Source organism: Chelonoidis abingdonii, chromosome 2, assembly GCF_003597395.2.
Source record: "Chelonoidis abingdonii isolate Lonesome George chromosome 2, CheloAbing_2.0, whole genome shotgun sequence".
Lineage (NCBI taxonomy): Eukaryota > Metazoa > Chordata > Testudines > Testudinidae > Chelonoidis > Chelonoidis abingdonii.
The window spans coordinates 217,322,075-217,343,720 of NC_133770.1; the positions used below are offsets into that span (position 1 = coordinate 217,322,075).

Genomic DNA, 21,646 nt, shown 5'->3' on the forward strand with positions numbered 1-21,646 from the left:
CAACACAATCCACATAGTGCAGCAGTGTGTTTTGCTTAGAAGAATTATCTATCTTGTTGTGGGGGGATGTGCTGGAACATCTGTATTGATCAGAATCCTAGCCCAGGCAGAGCCTGGATCAGAGGTAGGGTGAAACTTCAGGCATTCAAGATTGGCTGTGTTTCTAAAAAGTTCTCTGAGAAAACGTGTGTAGCCTCCTCTCACCACATATATTTGAAACTGCAGAAAATTCAACTTCTTCCTTTTTGCATCCTCTCTTTCCTCTTACTCACTGCTACCATTCTCCACTGTGTGCCCTACAACCTGATTGTGATTCCGCTGTATGGCCTCTATTACTATTGCGTGTCGGGGTTTTGCCTCTAAAACTATTGACTATCTAAGCCAGTGGTTCTCAGACTTATTTGATCACACCCCCCTTCTGCATATCTGTAGCCATTTATGCCTTGACACAAGTATGTATACTGCTGTCCATCCAGAGTGGAGAGCAGCGGCTGCTGGCCAGGGGCCCACTCTGAAGGCAGCACCACGTCAGCAGCAGCGCAGAAGTAACTCTTTTCACAGAGACTTAGCACCACCATTACTTCTGCGCTGCTGCTGCCACCCTGGGGCTGACAGCTGGAGCCCCACTGGCACATCCATGTGAGGGATTTGGGTAGGGAGGAAGGAGAGCCTGAGCCCAGGTGAGGGCCTGAGCGGTAGGGAAGGAGAACCCGAGCTGCCTCCCAGTGAGGGATTGAGTGGGGGAGAAAAGCCCAGGCAGGGGGCTCTGGCTGTCCCCTTTATCCTCTCCCCACACCTCCCAGGTGTGCATGGCCCTTCTGCACAATCCCCAGCCACTCAGGGCTGACAGTCAGAGCAAAAGAAAGAAAGAACAAAACACAGGTCGTGCCTCTCTTTGAAGGCACACCCCGTAGTTTGAGAACCGCTGATCTAAACACGTCTTTCATTAGATGGGCCTTAAACGTCTGTACCTTGGAAATTCTCATTGCACTACTGGAGCAGTATCAAATAAATAGCGTACCAGGTGTGCGTGCTTTGGTAATCAGGACTTTAGTCTATACTTTAAAATTGCATTTTCCATCCCTTTGTTCTTGCAGCAGAACCCAGACAGTAAGGTCCCAATGGTGGAGAGTCCAGCTGAATTGCTGGTTGGGGTGGAAGGGGGGAAATGCTATTCAGCATCTCTCTCAGAAGTCCCCATCAGCAGATGACTGTAGTCCAGCCATGGTTTACGGCTGGCCCTCGCTGGCAGAACTCCTGGCATATGAATGTAGCCATATTGCTGTCTACTCTCCCCTGAGTGCAGAGTCCCCTTAGATGCCGAGAAGTAGTTCTGCAATTTTAATTCTGAAGGGTAGTTAGTTTCGTTATCTATCGTGGCACTGAAAAACAGAGAGCTAGTGGAGCCAGTACTATTAGTTGAATATGGTGATAGTATGCTGTTATCCTGCTTAGGGATGGCACCCGCTGGTTTTCCTCCTGATGATTTAATGATTGTGATCAATGTGCAGCTTGAAGGAATAATTTTCTGGGCTTTTTCTTATTGACTGAGCAAGATTGGCAAGTCTCATTTGATGGTATAAGGTGTTTTTTCTGTATCCAATTCTAAAGCTGAGTAGCTACCCATCTATCCTTGAGTACTTAGTTTTGGCAATTAAAGAAAGTTAAATGATTATTGGCAATCTGCTCTTCAGCAATTGAAGGAATCAAACATCCTGAGGGTATGATTTGTCAGTACAGTTCTATTCTGCAGAGGTGGCCAGAGAAAATGTAACTTTTGAGGAAAATTTGGCCCTGTGCTACCTTCTTCATTCAGTAGGGTACTCTGGTCCACAGAATCTATGGGTTCAAGCACGCAATGCTCCATCTGGATCTGAGCAGTCATGATGGGCTCTGGAGTCCCCACGAGCCGCACTTCCAAACTAGAAGTTGGGAGCAACTAAAACCTACTGTTCTAAGCAAATTATGCACAACCCTTAGTCCCCTTAGTGAAGAGGGTCAGGCAATCCTGACCTCAACCCAAGTATATTATTATTTAGTGCTGAACTATGTTATTTTCAACAATCAACTTATGATTAAAGCAAAAGGAATCAGGAATTCTGGGCTCTATCACCTATCCTGCTCTGACTTGCTGAGTAACCATGCACAAGTTACTTATACTCTCTACCTATTTTTTCCTGGCTGTAAAATGGGTATAATATCTACCTCAAATGGTTGTGGGTCACACTTAATTCTCTAAGCAGTTTGGGCCTGGTCCAAATGTCCGTGGAAGGACTCCAATTGAGATCAGACGAAAGACTGAAAATTGTCAAGTATTATATCATATTTGGATGTATTTGGCTTTTGTTTTCTTTGTATAAAAAGTGTGCCATATAGAAAATAAAAGTGTGTTCCTGGGGCATGGCTGATAAGGCTTATAAAAGAAGTTTCTGGTGAGTGGGTCCCCTCAACCTGTTCTAAAATTAAGTCTGCATACTGTGCAGAGTCCAAAATTCCGCTCTCTACTGCCTTCATTAACTAAAAGCAATAAGAAAGTTCAGCCTTCTCCTCTGGTTTGGCTGCTTCTAGGATTTCTCTCCCCTCTTTGCAATGCTACTCACACCTCACTTTTATCCAGGCATGGATAAATGGCCGGAAGCTGAAGGTAGACAAAGTCTGATAAGAAATAAGATGCACATTTTTAAACAGTGAGTGCAATTAGTCTTTGGATCAACTTATTAGGGATGTGGTGTATTCTGTTACTTAAAATCTTTAAAAGCAAGATTTTGATGTGTCATAAATAGATAGGTAAGGTAAGGGTTAAGTTTCTTTTACCTGGAAAGGGTAACCAAACACCTGACCAGAGGACCAATCAGAGAACTGGATTGTTTAAAGTCAGGGGCGGAATTGGATACTCGGGTCTTTTTTGTTTCTCGCTGTGCGTAAACAAGCGTTTCCTCCTAACTCCTTAATCTTCTAAATATTACTACCAAAAGTCATGAGTCAAAAGAACCCCAAAGCAATTCGGCATGAGGAAGCCTTTGTGTGTACATAAGATTCGTGGAGTGGCTGTGTTTTTGTGTTCTCGGCTGTGAAGTAAACAAAGCTTCCCTCTAACCTGCATCTTATCTCACAGTTCTCCGTACACATCTGTGAGTACAAAGGCACCCAAGCAATTCGCTCTGAGAGCTTTGGGTTATTACATTATGTGGATTGGTTTGGACTGGTTAATCGGACTATCTTTTAAATCAGAACTGTTTCTTCTATACTTTTCTTATACACAAGAGCCTGTATTGAGTTTCTTAATGCAAGAATTATGTATTATATCTTCTCTTTTTTAATAAGACTTTCTTTTAAAACGTGTGGAAGTTTCTTTTCCTAGTGAGGCAGAGGGGGGAAGGGAAAGCCCAAACTCTCCGTCTCAGGCCTCCTTAATTGTCCCAGGGCGGGAAAGCCTTCTAGGACAAAGGGGAGGGGGGAATCTCTTGTGTGAGCTGATCTAGCAGTAAAATACTAGGCTCGGGGAAGCTAGAGTGCGTACCTCGTTGTATTGCAAGAAGTGGAAAGCTAGCATTCACCGCAACCCAGGAAAGGGGGGAAGCATGGAGAGAGAGGCAGAGAGAGACCCAGGGCATCTAGTCTTGGGCTTACCCCAAAGGAAAGGGTGGGTCACCCCAGAGGAAAAAGGGAGATCTGGCCCTATAATTCGCGACCTGGTGCAGCAAAAATACCAAAGCGGTAGTGAGCTTGGGGAGTTTCAGAGTAAGCCCCAAATTTAGTACGCAAAAGCCATGAGTTGGGACAGGTCCAGATGGGGACTCTAACGTCAGTCTGGGACTGGGCAGAGTCATATGACATGGTGAGCAGGTGGGATGTATATCCAAACCAAGCTACATTAATCTTTTTTTCCTGCTAGGAATCTAGCAGTGAGGAAAGGCGATTGGGTTTTAAGTGCTAGAGATAGGGAAAAAGGAAAAAAATTTTTTTTTTCCCTGCTGCTGTTAGCAGCTTGCATTTTTTCCCCTGCTTGCTCTTAGCAGCTTGTTTGTAGCAAAGTCATTAGAACCATAATGGTCTTGTGCTAAACAAAGCACTCCCCTTGCGAGTCACACTATCCAGCCAGACCAAACGCACACAGTGAATAAGTTTGCTTTTGTTAGGCACACATTGAACCATCAACAGAGCTAAAAGCAAGACAAAGCCAGTTGTAGGCAAATCTCAAGAGAAGAGACAGAAAAGCCCGCAATTCGCCAACAAACACCAGAGGGCAGCTCCAAAACAAAAAAAACAGAAACTATGCAGTGCCAAAAGATGCGCAAGAAATACTGAATCAGAGCCCTGCAAGCATGCCTTAGGAGCAACGACAAATGGAACATCAAAGACAGAGTGGGACCGAATAAAGGCTGGAACAAGAGGCCCAAGAGCAGCACACCAGAAGGGAACAAGAAGCCAAAAACGCAACAGCACACAAAGAGAAACTTTCTGGAAACTAGAGCTGCCAGCCCATAGAAGACAGACAGAACCCAGAAGAGACAGCGCTTCCAACACAGCTGACAACTTACAGAGAAGGACAAACAGAGAAAGCTGAGCCTTACAGATGGAGCTGTAGCAAAAGGCTCTAACCACCGCCTAACCCATCCAACACCAGTGGCGTTCAAACCCACACCAGGAAATTTCGCAACTACAAAGCAGGTGAGGACGACAGAGATCAAACCTGTCTGGCTTCCCAGACACCCAGACTAGTAGGTAGGACTGACGGAGCCCATGCAATCAGCTGAAACAAGCCACCAGCAACCTCCATCCCAGACCCGGAAAGCTGAACACGCAACCCACACCAGCAACCAGCAAGTGCAACCACACATCTCAAATCCAACGCCAGAAAGGACCCAATCGAGCCTGAGCTGGCAGATAGCAACAAACTAACATAGCCTAAGAGGCCAGGGCAGAGCCCTGAAAATAGCAACCAGTGGCAACCAGCGTACGCGTGCTGTAACAATCCAAAGCTTACAAAAACAACCCCAGTCATCTACACTCTTCCAGAGGACCAAGCTCCCAAGTCCCAGTTCAAAGGAAAACTGTGTCGGCCCAGCTTCAAGGGAACAGGTTCCAAGACTGACGCAGTGATAGCAGATAAACAGCACTTCAGACAGCTGGGGCGGCGCACGGAGCAACCCCGCCTAACTCAGCTCGTCGTGACCGACTCCGGGTTTGTTATAGACCAAGGACTTTTATACAGGAATTCTTTCTGGTGACGCCAGAAAGAATGGGAGCTGCGCACAAACGGTGGGTTCCAACTAAATTACAGGGGAAAGTCTCTTAAGCTTAAGCCCATGATTCATCCCAGTGGCCATGCTGGGGTAAAACATAACCAAAGACAGGTTGAAACAAATCCTTCTACTGGGAGGGGGATGGGCAAAGAAGTTGGCCAGTATGTCCCGTCTTGTGCAGGTGTGCCAAACAGTGGATAAAGCTCAAGAATCTGGTCAACAAGGCCCCTTCCCAGCCACTCCCCATAATTGAGAGTCATTTCAGCAAGTAGCTGGATATTCTGGTCCTTTTCCGAACAGAAGACACCCAGGGAAAAGCATACGGACTGACTTTCATGACTTGCTACCCGATGCGTCCAGAAGCAATTGGGGCTGACTAAAACACCACAGGATAAAGCAAGTGTACCAGGCCCTAACATGACATTTTCGCCAGGGGTAATGGTGGGCCTCCGATACTGGTCAGTTCAGTGAAAAGGAATGCTATGCATTGTGTAACGCCCTGGAAAAGCTACGTCCATATGTTTGGGACGACGGTTCCAGCTACAAAACTGACCATGCTGCGCTAAAGTGGCTTTTCCTGAAAGATGTTTGAAGTCTTGTACTTTGCATGTTTTATTTCTATGTCATGTGTTGTATTCCTCTGTTTAGTTTAAAGTTCTAGGTAGAAATCACCTCCAGTGAAACTTTCTACTGTCGGGTGATTTGGGGCGCGTGTCATAAGTAGATAGGTAAGGTAAGGGTTAAGTTTCTTTTACCTGGAAAGGGTAACCAAACACCTGACCAGAGGACCAATCAGAGAACTGGATTGTTTAAAGTCAGGGGCGGAATTTGTATACTCGGGTCTTTTTGTTTTCTCGGCTGTGAGTAAACAAGGTTTCCTCCTAACTCCTTCTTATCTCAAATATATACAAAAAGTCTGTGAGTACAAAGGAACCAAAGCAATTCGGCTATGAGGAGCTTTGTGTTGTACGAATACAGATGTGGATGGCTGTGTCTTTGTTTTCTCGGCTGTGAGGAACAAGCTTCCTCCAAACTGATTCCAATCTTATCTCCAATGTCTCCTAACATCTGTGAGTACAAAGGAACCCCAAGCAAGTTCGGCTATGAATGCTTTGCTTTGTACTTACATGTATGTGGATTGGTTGGTCTGGTTTAATTGGCTATTTTTTAAATCAGACTGTTATTCACTATTTTCTTATAAGGAGCCTGTATTAAAGTTTTATGCAAGATTATTAGTTTATATTTTCTTTCTTTTTTATATAAAGCTTTTTTTTTAAAACTTGTGAAAAAGTTTCTTTTTCTAGTAAGGCAGAGAAAGTGAAACCTCTGTATCAGGTACCTGTCTCCCTCACGGGAAGGCAGGCACGGGGAAAGGCAAAGCCAAGCTGTTGGTATTTTGCATCTCATTGTCCTGAGGGCAGAGAACGCTTATCTCTTGGGAAGCAGAGAAACCGGTTTCTTGATACTTGCAGGCTAGACCAAGAGGCAAGCCTGGGAAGGAGGGGGAAGGGGTCTCCCCTGCTTTTAGCATCCAAGGGATTTGGAATCTGGGTGTCCCACCAAGGGAGGGTTGGGGACACCAGAGAGAGGAAAGGGGGGATCAGGCCCTAGCAATTCCTGATCTGGTGGCAGCCTATCAGATCTAAGCTGGAGATTAAGCTTAGAGAACTTCATGCTAGTACTTCATATTTGAACTCTAATGTTCAAATTGAGGATTAATACTATGACATGATGTCTTTCTAAAAGATCTGCTATAGCTCAAACAAGTTATGGGTTTGATGCAGGGAGCACTTGGTAATATTCTATGCAGGAGGTCAGACTAGAGGAAAATAAGGGTATTTTCTCACCTTACAATCTATTAATAATAGAAGGGGCATGTTCCCAACTGGGCCAGCACATTACGCTTCTGTGGCACTTTATGGAAGGTCTGCATAGCAGATGCCTTACGGTACAGATGAGGCAAGTTTGCAAACCTGGCATACAATTCAGGCAGTAACTTTTCAAACAATGAGATGTTTAAGCTCTGGTGTCCCAGAATTAAGCTATGGTATGTACACAAAGGGGGCAGGAATAGACATAGAAGATTTATTTGATTTGTTTCTTTGGATCCATCTTGCTGGCGACTTGGTTAGATGCTAAAGCTGCGTGTTGGCCTAGAACCTCCCTCTTAACTTGTCTCATTTGTTGGGCATGCAGAAAAATCTCAAAATTGGCTTAACGTGCCACACAGGCACACATCCTGCAATGAATGTGTGCACGGTTCTCAAGGTGATAGCAGGTTTCTGTTATGCTTTCTCCATCTACCTGGATGGACAGTTGCCTGCCAGGGTAAATAGCTACCACCATTTCAAATGCACTAACACCAGCCCATCTGTAAGGGTTTGCACTAAAAATGCATAATCATTTGCTTAGCTTCACTATGACAACTCTTATCTTCTGAAATATTGCCCTTTGCAAGTTGAGTGGTGGGGATTTAAGGAAGAATGTGTGCAGGGGCTGTTGCGGGGGAGGGGGGGAGTAATTGGAAGACTTCTCAATGTGCTTTTTCTTTTTAGTTCCTTTATCTATACCTTATTCCTCCTTTATAGCTTCTAAACAAAGGCAGGAAGGATTACTTCTTGCTCCCCTCCTTTCTACTTTAGAAAGTGTAGTGAGACCAGAAAGGCATGCTTGGCTTTTTCTAGGATTGTCATGTTGCCCGCTATATCAATAGCTGATTAGAAATAAAAGGCTAATTACATTTTCCCCCATACCACTTGTTAGTTATCTGAAATTAACCCAAATTTATACTCCTCTTCAGCTGATTTAGGCTTCCATAAGGATAGAATACTGCTAGGCTTAATCCTCATGGGCTGTGAGAACCAAAACCTGTTTACCAATTGTGCCTGCCAGTGGTGCTTACCTGTTGTGCACCTTTCCCCCCCCCAGCATTGTCTGGGGAGGAAGCCAAAGATTAAATCTGTCTTATAACAAAACAGGAGTTAGAAAAGATATGTTACCATTGTCTTGATTGGGAGGCAGACAGGACACACTTCGTGGAATAATACATAAGTGATACCTTGGTGAGGTAATCAGGCAGGAGGCCAAGTATCTATAGCAACCAAAGTACAGTTTTCTCACAACAGATGCATGCCCTGGATTGTATGTTTTGTACTTTTATACGTTTCTATACTTGACTTTGAGGCAAATAATGAGACTGGCCACTCAGGACCAGCTATTCATTAACTCATGCAATTGTGGGGCAGAGTTTCTCTCAATTATGTCCATTCTTCAAGTGAAAACAGTTTAAAAAAAATAATCAGGAAATCTCTGTACTTTTCCTGCATGAATGTTTGAGCGTTACTGATTTGGCAATTTTTGGCCAACAAAGTAGAGGAAAGATCTTCAAGACAGGAGGGCAAGAGGCAGTTTTCTAGATAGCAGATAACACTCTGGCATCCCCCTCAATAGTCAGGAGTTCTTTTCTGTCACATAGAGAGCTTCTCTCACTGCTTGAGCTCTAGGTTATATTAGAACTCCTTTAATAACAAAAAGGAGAGGGGATCTCACCAAAATGAAGCTGTCACAAAGATAGTCTTAAGATTATGTAGATTGACTAAACATTTCTTTTACCTTCTTACTAGCACTCTAAGTGAAGTTATGCAACCTCATATTTCATTGAATTGCCATTTAGGCTTATGAACGTGTATATTTAAAGAAAGATGGGATATACATTTCTAATAAAATAGACAGTTACAACACAGACTTCAAAAGGGTACTTTTGGTGCAAATTCTGAAAAGGCAAAATAGTTAAACTTGAAAGAAAATCAGCAGTGTGCTTCAGAACTGAATAGAGCCATGCACACAAAATTCAAGTTCATTAAATCAATTACTGTAATGACCTAGCTCTTTGCTTTGTCCTAACAAGAATACTTATTAACTGGGCTCCATCTACCCACATATTTGGAACTCGTTTTCAACATGTCATTTAAAAAATGATCTTAACATGTATTTTACTATTATAGCGATTTGTGGTTGTTTGCTCTGAGCTGTCGTCATTCTAGAGTTCAGTTCACTTGTTCTGACAGAGCAACCACAAACTCTGTTTTGGTAATTCAGATTATTTCCCCAAGACTGACATACAAGTCACCATTTGGTTTTTTGGAGTGATGGGTTAGAGATGATGATAACTAATCCATTTCTACTGATCCGTTGCAGACTACAGTAATTGACTATGTGAAGCCATCAGACCTCAAAAAGGACATGAATGAGACCTTCAAGGAGAAGTTCCCTCACATCAAGTTAACCCTCAGTAAAATAAGAAGGTACTGGGCAGAATGACACATGATTTAAGCCTGCCACAGCATGCAACTACACTCACATTTTAATGGAATTGTTGTTGCCGTTGTACCTTAAGGAAATCACAATAGTAATTGATTTTCAGAAACAATGACCTTCAAAGGCACAGAATAAATCAGGCGCTTGCTTTGACTTGTGAGCGGAGTAAATAAGAGGGAAATCGGAGAGACTGTTTCTGGATGTAGCATTCTTGCACATTTAAAAAAACACCTAAAGGGACAATGGATGTGAGGTGAACAGCCACTAAATTATGAGGTCCATGACAAGGACAGAAAGTCTCAGAGCTCATGGTACTAAAAGCTTAGTCAGACTTTGAGGAAAGGGGAAATTAGATTCTGTGTGTCCCCGAATAATGCAGCTACAAGGTAGGATCGGGTTAGGAAATGTTGAGATAACAGACTGTGATAGATATTACCCAGCACTTACCATTTTATAGATAGGGTTTCCCTTCTATTCAGCGTTGCAGTGAAGATGTAATATGGAATTGGTGCTTATACCACGATTTCCAACACAGCAGCCTAGAACTATGACTTCACCGTCGGATGCAGTTGAAGGAGCTGCTCATTTAAGAGGGAAACACTTTCATCTGAACCTTCAAATTATTATTATTTGCAGGTCCCCAGAGTGTACTTGATGCTTTGCAGAAGTAACTAGGGAAGCAGTACTGGAGTAGTTTGAAGAGCTTACCAATTAAATGTGACAGGATACGAAACGTGTCCAACAGAAAAGAGGAAAGGACAGGACAATGATTACAATAATTTGAGCACAGCTATTCAGTAAGGCACGTGTATCTTAATGGTTCTGCTACATCATTTTTAGTGATTTGCTTCTCATAGCTGAAATGCCAGAGTGAATATTTATTGGGGGATTTGATTTATATTAGATAATAGCAAATAGAAACAGAAAATACCAACCATGTCAATTGCATTCCCACACCCACCCACCTCCTGTTTGCTTGCTCATGAAAGTCCCTCATCAGAAAGTTGTTTTAAAAGAATGCGTCTCTTGCCTTAATCTGTGAATTCTCGGTCAGCTCACACAGCATGTCTGTCTCTGTGTTCTCTTTCCTCAGCCTCAAGCGAGAGATGCGCAAACTAGCTCAAGAAGAGTGTGGTTTTGAGGAGCCCACTGTGGCCATGGCCTTTGTTTACTTTGAGAAGCTTGCTCTCAAAGGGAAACTAAACAAGCAGAACAGAAAGCTTTGTGCTGGAGCATGTGTCCTACTAGCAGCCAAAATTGGCAGTGACCTCAGAAAACATGAAGTTAAACATCTTATAGATGTAAGTATCCTTTGGCCACTAGTGTTTTCCACAGCAGAAGTTCCCAGACTGTGGTTCTCAGAGCTGGATAACAACATGGTCTTGGCAGTCCTTGTGGCTTCCAGTTGCTAAACCAGATTCAAAGACAACAACTAAATATATCCTTAATATACGTTGTGTGTGTGCATGCACATGCAGTTGTGACAGTTGCACCAAGGAAATTACTTGATCACAAGAGGAAGGGCGTGGTCAGTGCAGTCATAGCTGGCTGGGAATCAACAAAGAGTCCTGTGGCACCTTATAGACTAACAGATGTATTGAAGCATAAGCTTTCGTGGGTGAAATACCCACTTCACCCACGGAAGCTTATGCTTCAATACATCTGTTAGTCTATAAGGTGCCACAGGACTCTTTGTTGCTTTGTACAGATCCAGACTAACACGGCTACCCCTCTGATACTTGGCTGGGAAGGTTAATCAATGCGATGAATGGCTGGGAGGTCTCCACAAGACACTAAAGACAACATAGTGTGCCTGATAAAGAAGTTTGAGAATCCCCCAATCCTCTAACTCTGGTTTTATTCAGCAAATTCATTTTTCAGGTGATAGAACACTGTTTCCATCACAGCATTTCATGCATGAATCACTTTCTCCAGAGTAAAGTATTTTGTCCTCTGACCCTTTCCGTAACTAGGTTTTAATTAAATAAGAGAGGCAAGAAAATGTTCTAAGGCTCTGATCCAGCAACTACTTAAATGCTGAGCTTGTATAACTACAGAAGAGCTGAACTAGATATTATGGGCCAGATCCTTGGCTTCAGCCAATTAATACATGGTGCTTGACCCAAGGGAATTCAGGAGCAGGGGGGCAAAGTGACTTAAACTGCCTTTTATGCCAGATTGGGAACACTGAGCTGGTTTGGCAGTCCACTTATATTAGAATAGCCTCAGGGCAGCTGAAAGAAAGGACTGCTACAGCAGATGAAGATCCGTCCTAAGACTACTACCCCTCTGAGTAGATACTGAGCTTCCCTTCAGGCTTGGTTGTTCACGCTATCATCAAAGAGTCTACCACAGAGTCAACAAAAAGTGAAACGGGCAGGTCAGAAGTGGAGAACAAATCAAACCCCAGAACAATTGACTTCATTCTACTAGTGTACAAGTCCAAAAGAAACAGCAGAACAGACAAATTATAGCAGAAAGCCCCTATGAAACCAGTATCTTCTCCTCTTGGGGGTAGTTCAGCTTCCATTCTTCACTGTTCGATTATTGTTACAGATGTCACCTTGTGCCTCTGAGGTATTAAGAGGCTCAAACAGATCTAATATTAATATGGGAATAATTTTTTTAAAATTCCCTTTTCTCCCCACAATAGCGTGGTACAATATACCATCTCAAATCACAACAAAAAAACCACAGTCACCAGCTGAGGACCCCCTCTTGTGAATAGATGTAATTAATAAATCATCTGGCAGATGTGGTTATTCTGTTAGGGAAGTCCCTGCCATTTGTGTCAAGCTCTTGAGAGGGAGTATGTGAGAGCAGTTGTGCCTTACCTCCCTCAGAGCCTGATTTGATAGTTGTTCATGACTCAATAGTCACTGGAAGAAAACCAGATTTAGTTTTTCTGCTAAAAGAAAAATGGAATGAATGAAAAATGCCACTTGTGCACCATCTATGGCTTATTAAAAAAAACACACTTGTTGAGGTGCTTTTTGTGAAGTGAACAAACCGGCCTTCTATTAAGAAATCAGTATAATTTGTTGGTTCTGGTAGCTGGTTGCCTACTGACCAGTGTGACTGCTTGACATGCACAGATCCTGAGTGGCATGTTCAGATCAGTTTAGTAGGAACACACTTTTTTCAGTAGGCAGTGTTGTCATTACGAGAAAAAAATATAGTGTTCTGATTTGAGAAACTAGAGTGTACCTATTAGGCACAGGCCCAAGTGATGGTGCAGAGCCACATTGCCTCAGGGACAGTTCTGGGAGGCATTGTGCACTCCCAAAGGGAGCCAGAGTTTGCTCTTCCACTCATGGCCAGCCAGCTCTTTTAACCAGTACAGAGAAGATACAGGCCTTTGGGCCCCCCCTCCCGCTTCTTCTCTGCCGCTTTTGGAATGGCTTGTGCCTGCTGGAGCACTCCCAGAGGAGCAGTCCCTGCACTCAGGAGTGCATAGGGACTGAAGTTACAGATGGCCTCTGCACTGGTGGCACAGCTCCTGGCATTCTCCCATGACGCAAAGGCCAACCCAAATCTGTTCCATGGCTAGCAAGATCCAGTACTAAGTAATGCAAATGTCCCAGCGCTCTCTCTCCAAAACTAGACTTCAGTAGGCAGTAAGTTTGAGTGAGAGCAGAATGTTTACTGGTAAATATTTGAGTACTGCCACCAGTAAGACGATATGTGAATCTGGTATTCTAATGTCCTAAGACTTCTTGGTTTTGTTTTGTTTTTTTAAACTTGTCTGTGTTACAGAAACTGGAAGAGAAGTTCCGACTGAACAGGCGAGAGCTGATAGCCTTCGAATTTCCAGTGTTAGTGGCCTTGGAATTTGCTCTACATCTGCCTGAACATGAAGTGATGCCACATTATAGACGTTTGATCCAGAATTCCTAGCACAGGCTACCCTTCCAAGAAGGGGCCTTAAGACTGTTTCTGTTCAGCATTATCAAGCTGCAGTTACTACTGGAAATGCAAAAATAGGACTTAATACCAAACTTCTTTCTCTCTCTCTCTCCAAATACACAATTTTTCAGGCAGCATATTGGGAACACTGCATGGAGTTTCCTGAGACTCTCAGACTAAATGAATTCATGTAGTGATTATTACTCAGAGCAAGTGCAGAATGAGATGCATATATTGATGAAGAAATAACAACTGATGCCAGAACTGGAGGGAAACAGACTCTTACCACCAGGACAAAAGGAGTAAAATTTGTTATCCATGTAAGTCATGCAAGAACAAAAATTAAATGACAGCCTCCATTCCCATCTGTCTTACAATCACCTGTACACTTTGCAAGCAAGTCAAGTGCATTCTTATAGTGCTCTGCTACAGACTTACAAAATGACTTATTAACGTTGTGGAAAAGCTTTTAAAAAGATATCTTCACTGTGTCAAAAAGAGCGTGCCAATTATTTTTGTAACTGCTATTGGAAGTGCACTTTTTCCTGTGGGGTGCCTGTGTGTGTGACATTGATTTGGTTTTGGTCCACGTGGGCTGGTTTGGCTGTTTAAGAGGATGTCATTTACTGATGCTGAAGACCAAGGGGACTTTCCGTGTTTACTTCTTGAAAACATAACTACTGGAAAAGTAGTAAATGGGATCATTTTTGGACACTTGTTTTTTATCCCTGATTTTTCAACATCTTTTACCTTTCTGAAGATTACACTACTACTGCAAGAGATGAATCAGCAGCTGACCATATGTTTTAAGTCTTGTATATGGTAAAGATGAAAGCATTTAGTTCATGATTTACATGTAATAGTTTTTAAAATGTCTTGTGTTAAGCCACATGCATATTTTTAACCTTTGCACTTTTCCCACTGTGGAGATGGTCGGACTTGCACTTTGTAGTGTTGTATTTCTGTGCTCTATGTTAGAGTGCATAAGCAGCACATTTATTGTGCTACATCTTAAACAGTATTTTATAAAATCAAGAGTAGGGCTGAGCAGTATAATTGGTGTCTTAAGGCTTTGATAGGGGAGATGCCTCATGTTGGTAAATTTTATTTTTTAAATATAATTGACTGCAAAATGTAATCAATGGCCATTTAAAAATTGTTACATACAGTCCAGTACCTTTATAGACATTGCAGTACTGGAGTTTTAACAGTTTGTTTCCTGCAATTTACAAGGTTCTAGCTGGACAACCAGAAAAGCTGGACAGAATCACTCTAGCTCTCCAGCATTGTACATGCTATGCTCACATGCTGAAGGTTGTGTATTAGAATAAAGAATTAAATTATTTTTATATATCTATAACCTACTCCAATTGCTGATCCACTTGATCCCCATCATGCCTGAAACAAACTCCAATAAAATCAAATACTTAACCTCTGTGGTGTATAAAAATTAATCTGAAAACAAATCTCAGTTAGGAAACTCCAACTGCAGCTTTATCTCTCTATGTTGGAGAGGGTTTGTTCATGGTATGGAAATGACAAAGGAGTGGGGAGAAGGAGTGGGACAAACAAAGATATAAACACACTAATCTTTGCTTTCAATTTGATGTTTTCCTCAGCTATACCAGGAATCACCTCAGTCAAAGGTTCTAACAGAAATGTAAACTCAGTCTTCTTTGTAGCCCTATCCCTTTAATCCTAGCATGGCAACAGCAGCAAATGCCTGAAAGATTCCTCTGTAGAATGTGGAAAGGTCGTGGAAAAAGGGTTTGGATGAATGGGAATTTTGTTGCTCCCTCTCTATTTTAAAAGGGTTACTTACAAAGTGTCTCAAAACTACAGTTAAACCTCCTCTCTGTATACGTTTATTTTTATATACTGTAATTAGATTCCAACCTGATTTGGAGGGAGGAGGAAGAGAGAGAATGAAATGAGTGCCTCCAAGATGTGCACCAGCATTGCTTAAATCCCAGCATTGCTCATTCACTGGAAAGACATGGCACTAGGTTCTCTCATCAGATGTGCTACTGTTCCTTGATTCTGCCAGCCTGCTCCATTCTTCGAAGGAGGCAAAGGACTGAAGAATGCGAAAGGCCTGTGCAGCATTTCTTTTGTAATGATTACATTTCAATACCCTGCCAGTTTAGTCATGTAGCAGAAGACCAGTGTCACATGCACAGGTTCACAAACCAAAACACAGCTGGCATGTCTAAAATTAGTCCTTCCAGCCTTGTCCACGTCTTTTTAATTTAAATCATGTGTGTAAATTCCAGCTTTTTTCATTAAAGAGCTTTGTTATTAATAATGGGACTGTCTACACATATAAGGAAGTCTTAACTGTGTATAAAAACTTCATTTGCCTTGAGTTTGGTTTTCATATTGCTTTATAGTTTGGCTGGGAGAAAGGGTATCATAACTGCAAAAGACTGAAGGATGACAGATGTTTTTGAATCATACTCATGTCTATTGTCTTCACTAATGCTCTCCAGCCCAGATCTACAGTTTACATAGGTTTCTGGGATCAAATCTGATTGCTGGAGACTTTCTTCTTTTATTTGGAATAATGTTCAGCTACAATTGGAATGTTGAATAAATATTTAAAAGATAAAAATGTTGCACTGTTCACTTAGGAACATATAAAGCCATATTGATACTAAACATCAAAGGACCAAGCTTGACCAGTGGAATGATTGTTAGGATAGTATTTCTCCTCTCTCTCCAGGCCTGTGAAAACACAAGCTGAAGTGATAAATCTGCACCAAACAAAAAATGATGATTGTTTGCCTTTGTCTTGTATGTAAATGACAGTTGATTTACAAAATTTTAGTTTTGAATTAAAGTGGATCAGGAAATAGTTCATTCCATATCATTCATAATATTTTGAAATTATGTAACACTTTACCATACAGAGGTTTAAATAAATAAAAAAGCAGCTATGTTCCCCCAGTAACAGCAAGTAAAACTATTCAATGCTATCACTTGTGTGTTGGAGAGGGTTTTTTATTGTCGTCGTCTTCCTCTGGGACATAGAAAGCTGCTTACTACTGTTGCCATTTCTAACTATATTTATGATTTATACAAACTGTGAATTTTCTATAACTTCTATAACTTGCAAAAAGAAGGGGGGAAAAAGCAGTTGCAACTAACCAAACCTTCAACCCCAAACCCGTCATCGATGTAGGAACACGAACTTACGTAAGCCTAATGCTGAGCTTCTTCCAGACAGGGGGACTTCGGTATCTGTTAACTTCAGAGGGGTTCCAGGCTGGCACAGCAATCTGCTTGCATGGAACATGTAGCAGGACTATGGCATTTAGGCCATCCTTAGCTCTTACCATTTTACTTTAGTGTAAGGAGTTTGCATGAAGAAAATCCAGTGTACTTCAGTGTACAAAAATCCAGAAGTATGCACACCCTACAGCTTTGAAAAAGGAATTTATTACTGTAATAACCCATTGAGGGGGACATTAACATATTTGTGAATAATGGAGATCATTAGTAAATTCATGGATGGCAGAGCTGTGCTGCTGAAGAGCAAATATTGGATTTTCAGTAACAGGTGTTAGGGTAGTTTCCCTTTAGTCTTGTTTTGCTATGAAAAATTGCCAAGTATTAGTAGAGCAGAGAAGAAAAGCTCCGAGGGGGTAACAGTGAGAGAGAATCCTTCTGAAAGCAACAAGCTGTCAATATTTACAAAGTAGGAGTTATTGAGAATGAGTTTGAGATGGTTTCAATGGCTTTGAAGCTGTGAATGGGATGGTTCTAGTTCAGCCAGAAGGTAAAAAGGCTCAGACACAAAACAAATCTCTCTTAGGCTCCAGCTGTCATCTGAACTAGCACACTAATGGTGGTAGTTGTGTAGCTGCAGTAGCATGGGGGCAGAAGCACATGCTAGCTGCCCTGAGTACAAACCCCATGGGTAGGTGCTCGGGGCTGTTAGCACATGCTGCCACCCATGTTACCGTGACTAAACCACTATTTTTAGCATGCTAGTGCTAGCTCTCATCTGAACAAGTATGTCTGTGCAAGCAGGGAATCACACCCTTAGCTCATAGTGTACAGTTTAGACATAGCATTATTTCACCTGTAGACCTATAGTATGTCTCGTATTCGTACCCCCGAAGTTCTTAAACTCTTGTGGCAAAGTGGATAATGTGAAGTGAAAAAATGTACCAGGCCTGATCCAAAGACTACCATGGAGTTCAATGGGCTTTGGATCTCGCCCTATATATACACAAGGCTGCCAAGTCTCATGCGTTTCCATAGCTCAGTTGAATTTGCACACATTCAGCTGGACTGTAGGAATGGACTGTAACTGCATCTCATGGCCATCCGAGGCTGCTGTGGATCCTGCCTGACCCACACCTGGTGTGCCTGGCACAGAGGGGCAGGGCCCCAGGGTGTTTCTGGGGCAAGCCCAGGCCTTGTGCTGTGTCTGGGTTGGGTGCAGGGTCACCACTGAGTTAGAGTCCCGGGAGTATGGAGGCTGCAGGATGATCTCCCACCTTTGTGCAGCCAGTGGCCTGTGCTCCCCACTGCCATGGTGGAGCTTCTGCATTTATTTATTGACAAATAAAACTTGCAGAAATTTAAAATATTGTGTGCAGAAACGTCGTTTCTCCAACTCTTATATACTGTGGAGCAGCTTTCCCCTCAATCTGAATGTAACACCTTCCCTGCAGCAGGCAGCAACCAAGAGTCCAAACTGCCAAGGAGACAATTATTTCCTCCCCTTCTGGTGATACTGCTATGGACATAAGGCTATTTTAAAAGGGTAGAAATGTCATATCTTACTAACAAGCAGATCAGTTTCAAGAGAAGCCTTGAACGAAAACTACGGGGGTTGGCACACCTTTGGACTGGACTAATTGCACCAAATTACAAAGATATTCAGCAGAAGATACCTCTGGCCCACTCCACAAGCCTTCATCCCATCCTACCTATGCTTCCAATTGTACAAACCGAACACCATGCTATGCTATCCACATGTTCCTGGACAAAAGTTCTGGGGAAGTTATGAACACATATTACATATTAAGTACAATGCAACAAAACAAAACAAGTAAAAGCCTGTTGCCACCTTGCTATGGTTAGGAGAAAGATGTTTAAATTGAAATACAAATGAATAGTCCCAAAATTCCTCCTCTCTGCAACACATTCCTTCCTTCCTTCCCCTCTGGGAAACAGAGTTTGTCACAGGCTATGGGATGAGGAATTTATGTGGGAGTCCCCTATTAAAATGTTGACAGCATGTTACAGTGGCAAATATTAAGCGCAGAGTATCCGCTTTTCTCTTTTATTATTGGTAACCTATTGCAACAACACAGCATGCAAAAACATGCAGCATGACAAGTATGAGCATATATTTATGGACTGGCCAGGGAAAGACTATCAAATGCTAAGTTTGAGATATAATGTATGCTGGTTACATTTATCCAAGATAATTATACCAAAAAATGGAGAAAACGGCAAAATATGACTTCAATTAACAGATGAATTCCATATGAGCTAATTTAGAGTGACAGTCACCTAAAAGAGATAGAAGATTAAGTGCCAAGAACGCGTGTAGAAAAATTGCAGAAATTAATAGTCTGAACCTTTGGTGGGAGGATGTCTCACAAAATCATATCTCTAGATGAAAACAACAGGAGTCTCTGCATTGCTCGTTCAGATTTTGTATTTGTAATAAACAGACCTGTTTAATTTTGTTTAAAAAAATCAGAAAAATCAAACACTGATGTAGAACCATAATAGCTGTAAAGTTCAAAAAAAACTATTTCTCAAATACTCAGTAGCAAGGGGGAATTGATGGCTCAGGGATTGGTAATTGGATATAAAGCTTTTGTTTCTTAATTGTTCATATGAGTGAGCTGTTATCTTGGGCTGTTCAGTAGTCTATGTAATAACATTTTGGTGGTCTCAGTCCATTTCCCAGTGGACAGGTGGCCATATAACAATGTGCACACAAGAATGGCACTAGCTGACATTCTTAGCTGAGAGGCTAGGCCAAGGGGTGTCTGGACATGGAGAGCAAACTATCCTCTCGCCTCATGGTGACCCTTTCAGATCAGGGATTTTTCACGTTCGTGGGGAAGCTTGTAATGGTGCTAGAGCTTCACTGTTCTGCGAATACACAGAATATAGCACTCTCCAGGGTTAACAGTACATTACCTCATAGCTAGGTATTAGTAATGCTAAATCGCCATATGCAGCCCTTGCTCTCCATTGGACTAGATAGTATCAGTTTGGATCAGTGATGCAAAGGTGTAGGCGGACTGTATCTCCCCCTCATCAAACATCATTCTACCAGCACAAATGCCAGGAGTTACATCTGTTGCAGTGACTAAGTTGTACCAGTCTTTTGATATGTCAGAGAACCTTGGCTAGCCAGTTTGCAGGCCACACCTGTTAATTTCCAGAAACAAGTGATTCCATTATGATATGCTCTCTCCTTTGTTCAGTAGGGTGACCAGACAGCAAATGTGAAAAATTGGGATGGGGGCAGGGGGTAATAGAAGCCTATATAAGAAAAAGACCCAAAAATGGAGACTGTGCCTATAGAATCAAGACATCTGGTCACCCTAGTGTTCAGGGACACTGGCATATAATGAACCGTTCCCTCCTCAACAAGTCACATTTCTGACAGGTACTGTCCCCATACATGTAGTTACAGGGAAAGGTACACGTATGGGGACAGTAGTTATGGGGAAGGGGGAAAAAGTGCTTCAAAGTCACCCCTTCCCAAAATTTCAAGAAATCATCTCCCATCTCTTTTTCAGGTCACATGTCAGGCACCGTAGCATTGATGCAGCCAACAGCGCTAGAAGGGATTTTTCCATTACTGTAGAAACACTACCTACCTGAGTGAGGGTAGCTAGGTAGGTGAAGCATTCTTCCTTTGACCTACCTACATCTACACCAGGGGATAGGCAAGCAAAACTACAGTACTCAGAGGTGTGGATTTTTCACATCCCAGAGCATTGTGCCTATGTCAACCTAAGTTTTAAGTGTAGGCCAGACCTCATTCAGGGGTAGGAGAAAAGGTCATGCCTCTGTACCTCCAGACGCTCTTTCTTTGCTTTATCTATGGACCAGTCAAAGAGAAAAGCCAACTCTGTTTAACAGATTACTAAAGTAAAATCAACAGCAGTTTAGCTTCCTCCTCTGAACTTCATAAAAAATTCACATATTCATACAGTGAGCCATGATGATCACCTGATCTGATCTCCTGCATAACATGGGCCATAGAACAATGGCACACAGAACTTCCTGCATCAAGCCTATAAATTCTGGTTCAGCTAGAACGTACCTTTTAGAAAGACACCCAGTCTTGATTTAAAGATTTCAAGTGACAGAGGATCTGTCACATCCCTAGGTAAGTTGTTCCAATGATTAATCCGCCTCATGGTTAAAATTTTGCACCTTATTTCTAGTCTAAATTTGTCAGAGTTCTAAGGGATTTCGACACAGTTCTTCAACTGAAATGAATGGAAGTGATGTCTAAATCCCCTAGCCTGCTTTGAAATTTTAACATAGACCACATCTATGCTATGGGGACTATACCAGGATAGCTAAGTGTAAACCAACCCCTAATCTACTCCTGCAGGAATCCAGCTTTTCTCCAAGCTGCCTTGAGAGAGCCTTACCCAAAGAATGACAAAGATACAAGCCCTTTAGAGAGGAAAACACTTTCTATTTGAAGAAAGTAGCAGTTCAATTTATATGGCCTGAAACAACAAGGCACTGACCTCCCACTGAAATCCCTGAGACTGGGAATCCAAATTTAAAACTAGAGTCATGTGGATGGATCAAAAATGATCAGACCTTGTTTACTGCTTCATTCCGTGTCAATCATTTTTTCCCCTTACTACTACTTTTTAAGCATTTGTCCTTTCATTCCTTTTCTTTTTGTTATTGTTTCAGTAACCTAGAGATAAGAGAGGACATGGTGCTATGTAGGGAGTTGACCCAGTCAGCCTTTTTAATTTAGTGCTTCCAGAGCTGTGGGCCCCACCCATCTAGCATTGTCCAATTTATTTTAAAAACAAAGGCTGTAGCCTTTAATGGAAAATTGAGCTCTATTCAGATCCCCATGGTGTCCATGGATAGGAAAATGGAAAGTTTCAGTTTAAAGCTGCTGGAGGCCAAAATGTGAATGTTTAGTGAAATTAATTGAT

General features: G+C 42.2%; 1 protein-coding gene across 1 annotated transcript in view; it reads left to right on the plus strand.

Moving 5' to 3' along the window:
- CABLES1 (Cdk5 and Abl enzyme substrate 1) overlaps nucleotides 1-16,447 on the plus strand; it is a 119,205-nt gene extending 102,758 nt beyond the window's left edge. The window contains 3 exon segments of the mRNA XM_032795812.2: nucleotides 9,444-9,550; nucleotides 10,657-10,864; nucleotides 13,320-16,447. Coding sequence (XP_032651703.1) covers nucleotides 9,444-9,550; nucleotides 10,657-10,864; nucleotides 13,320-13,460 — 456 coding nt within the window. The 3' untranslated portion in view covers nucleotides 13,461-16,447.
- The last annotated feature ends 5,199 nt before the right edge of the window (nucleotides 16,448-21,646 follow it).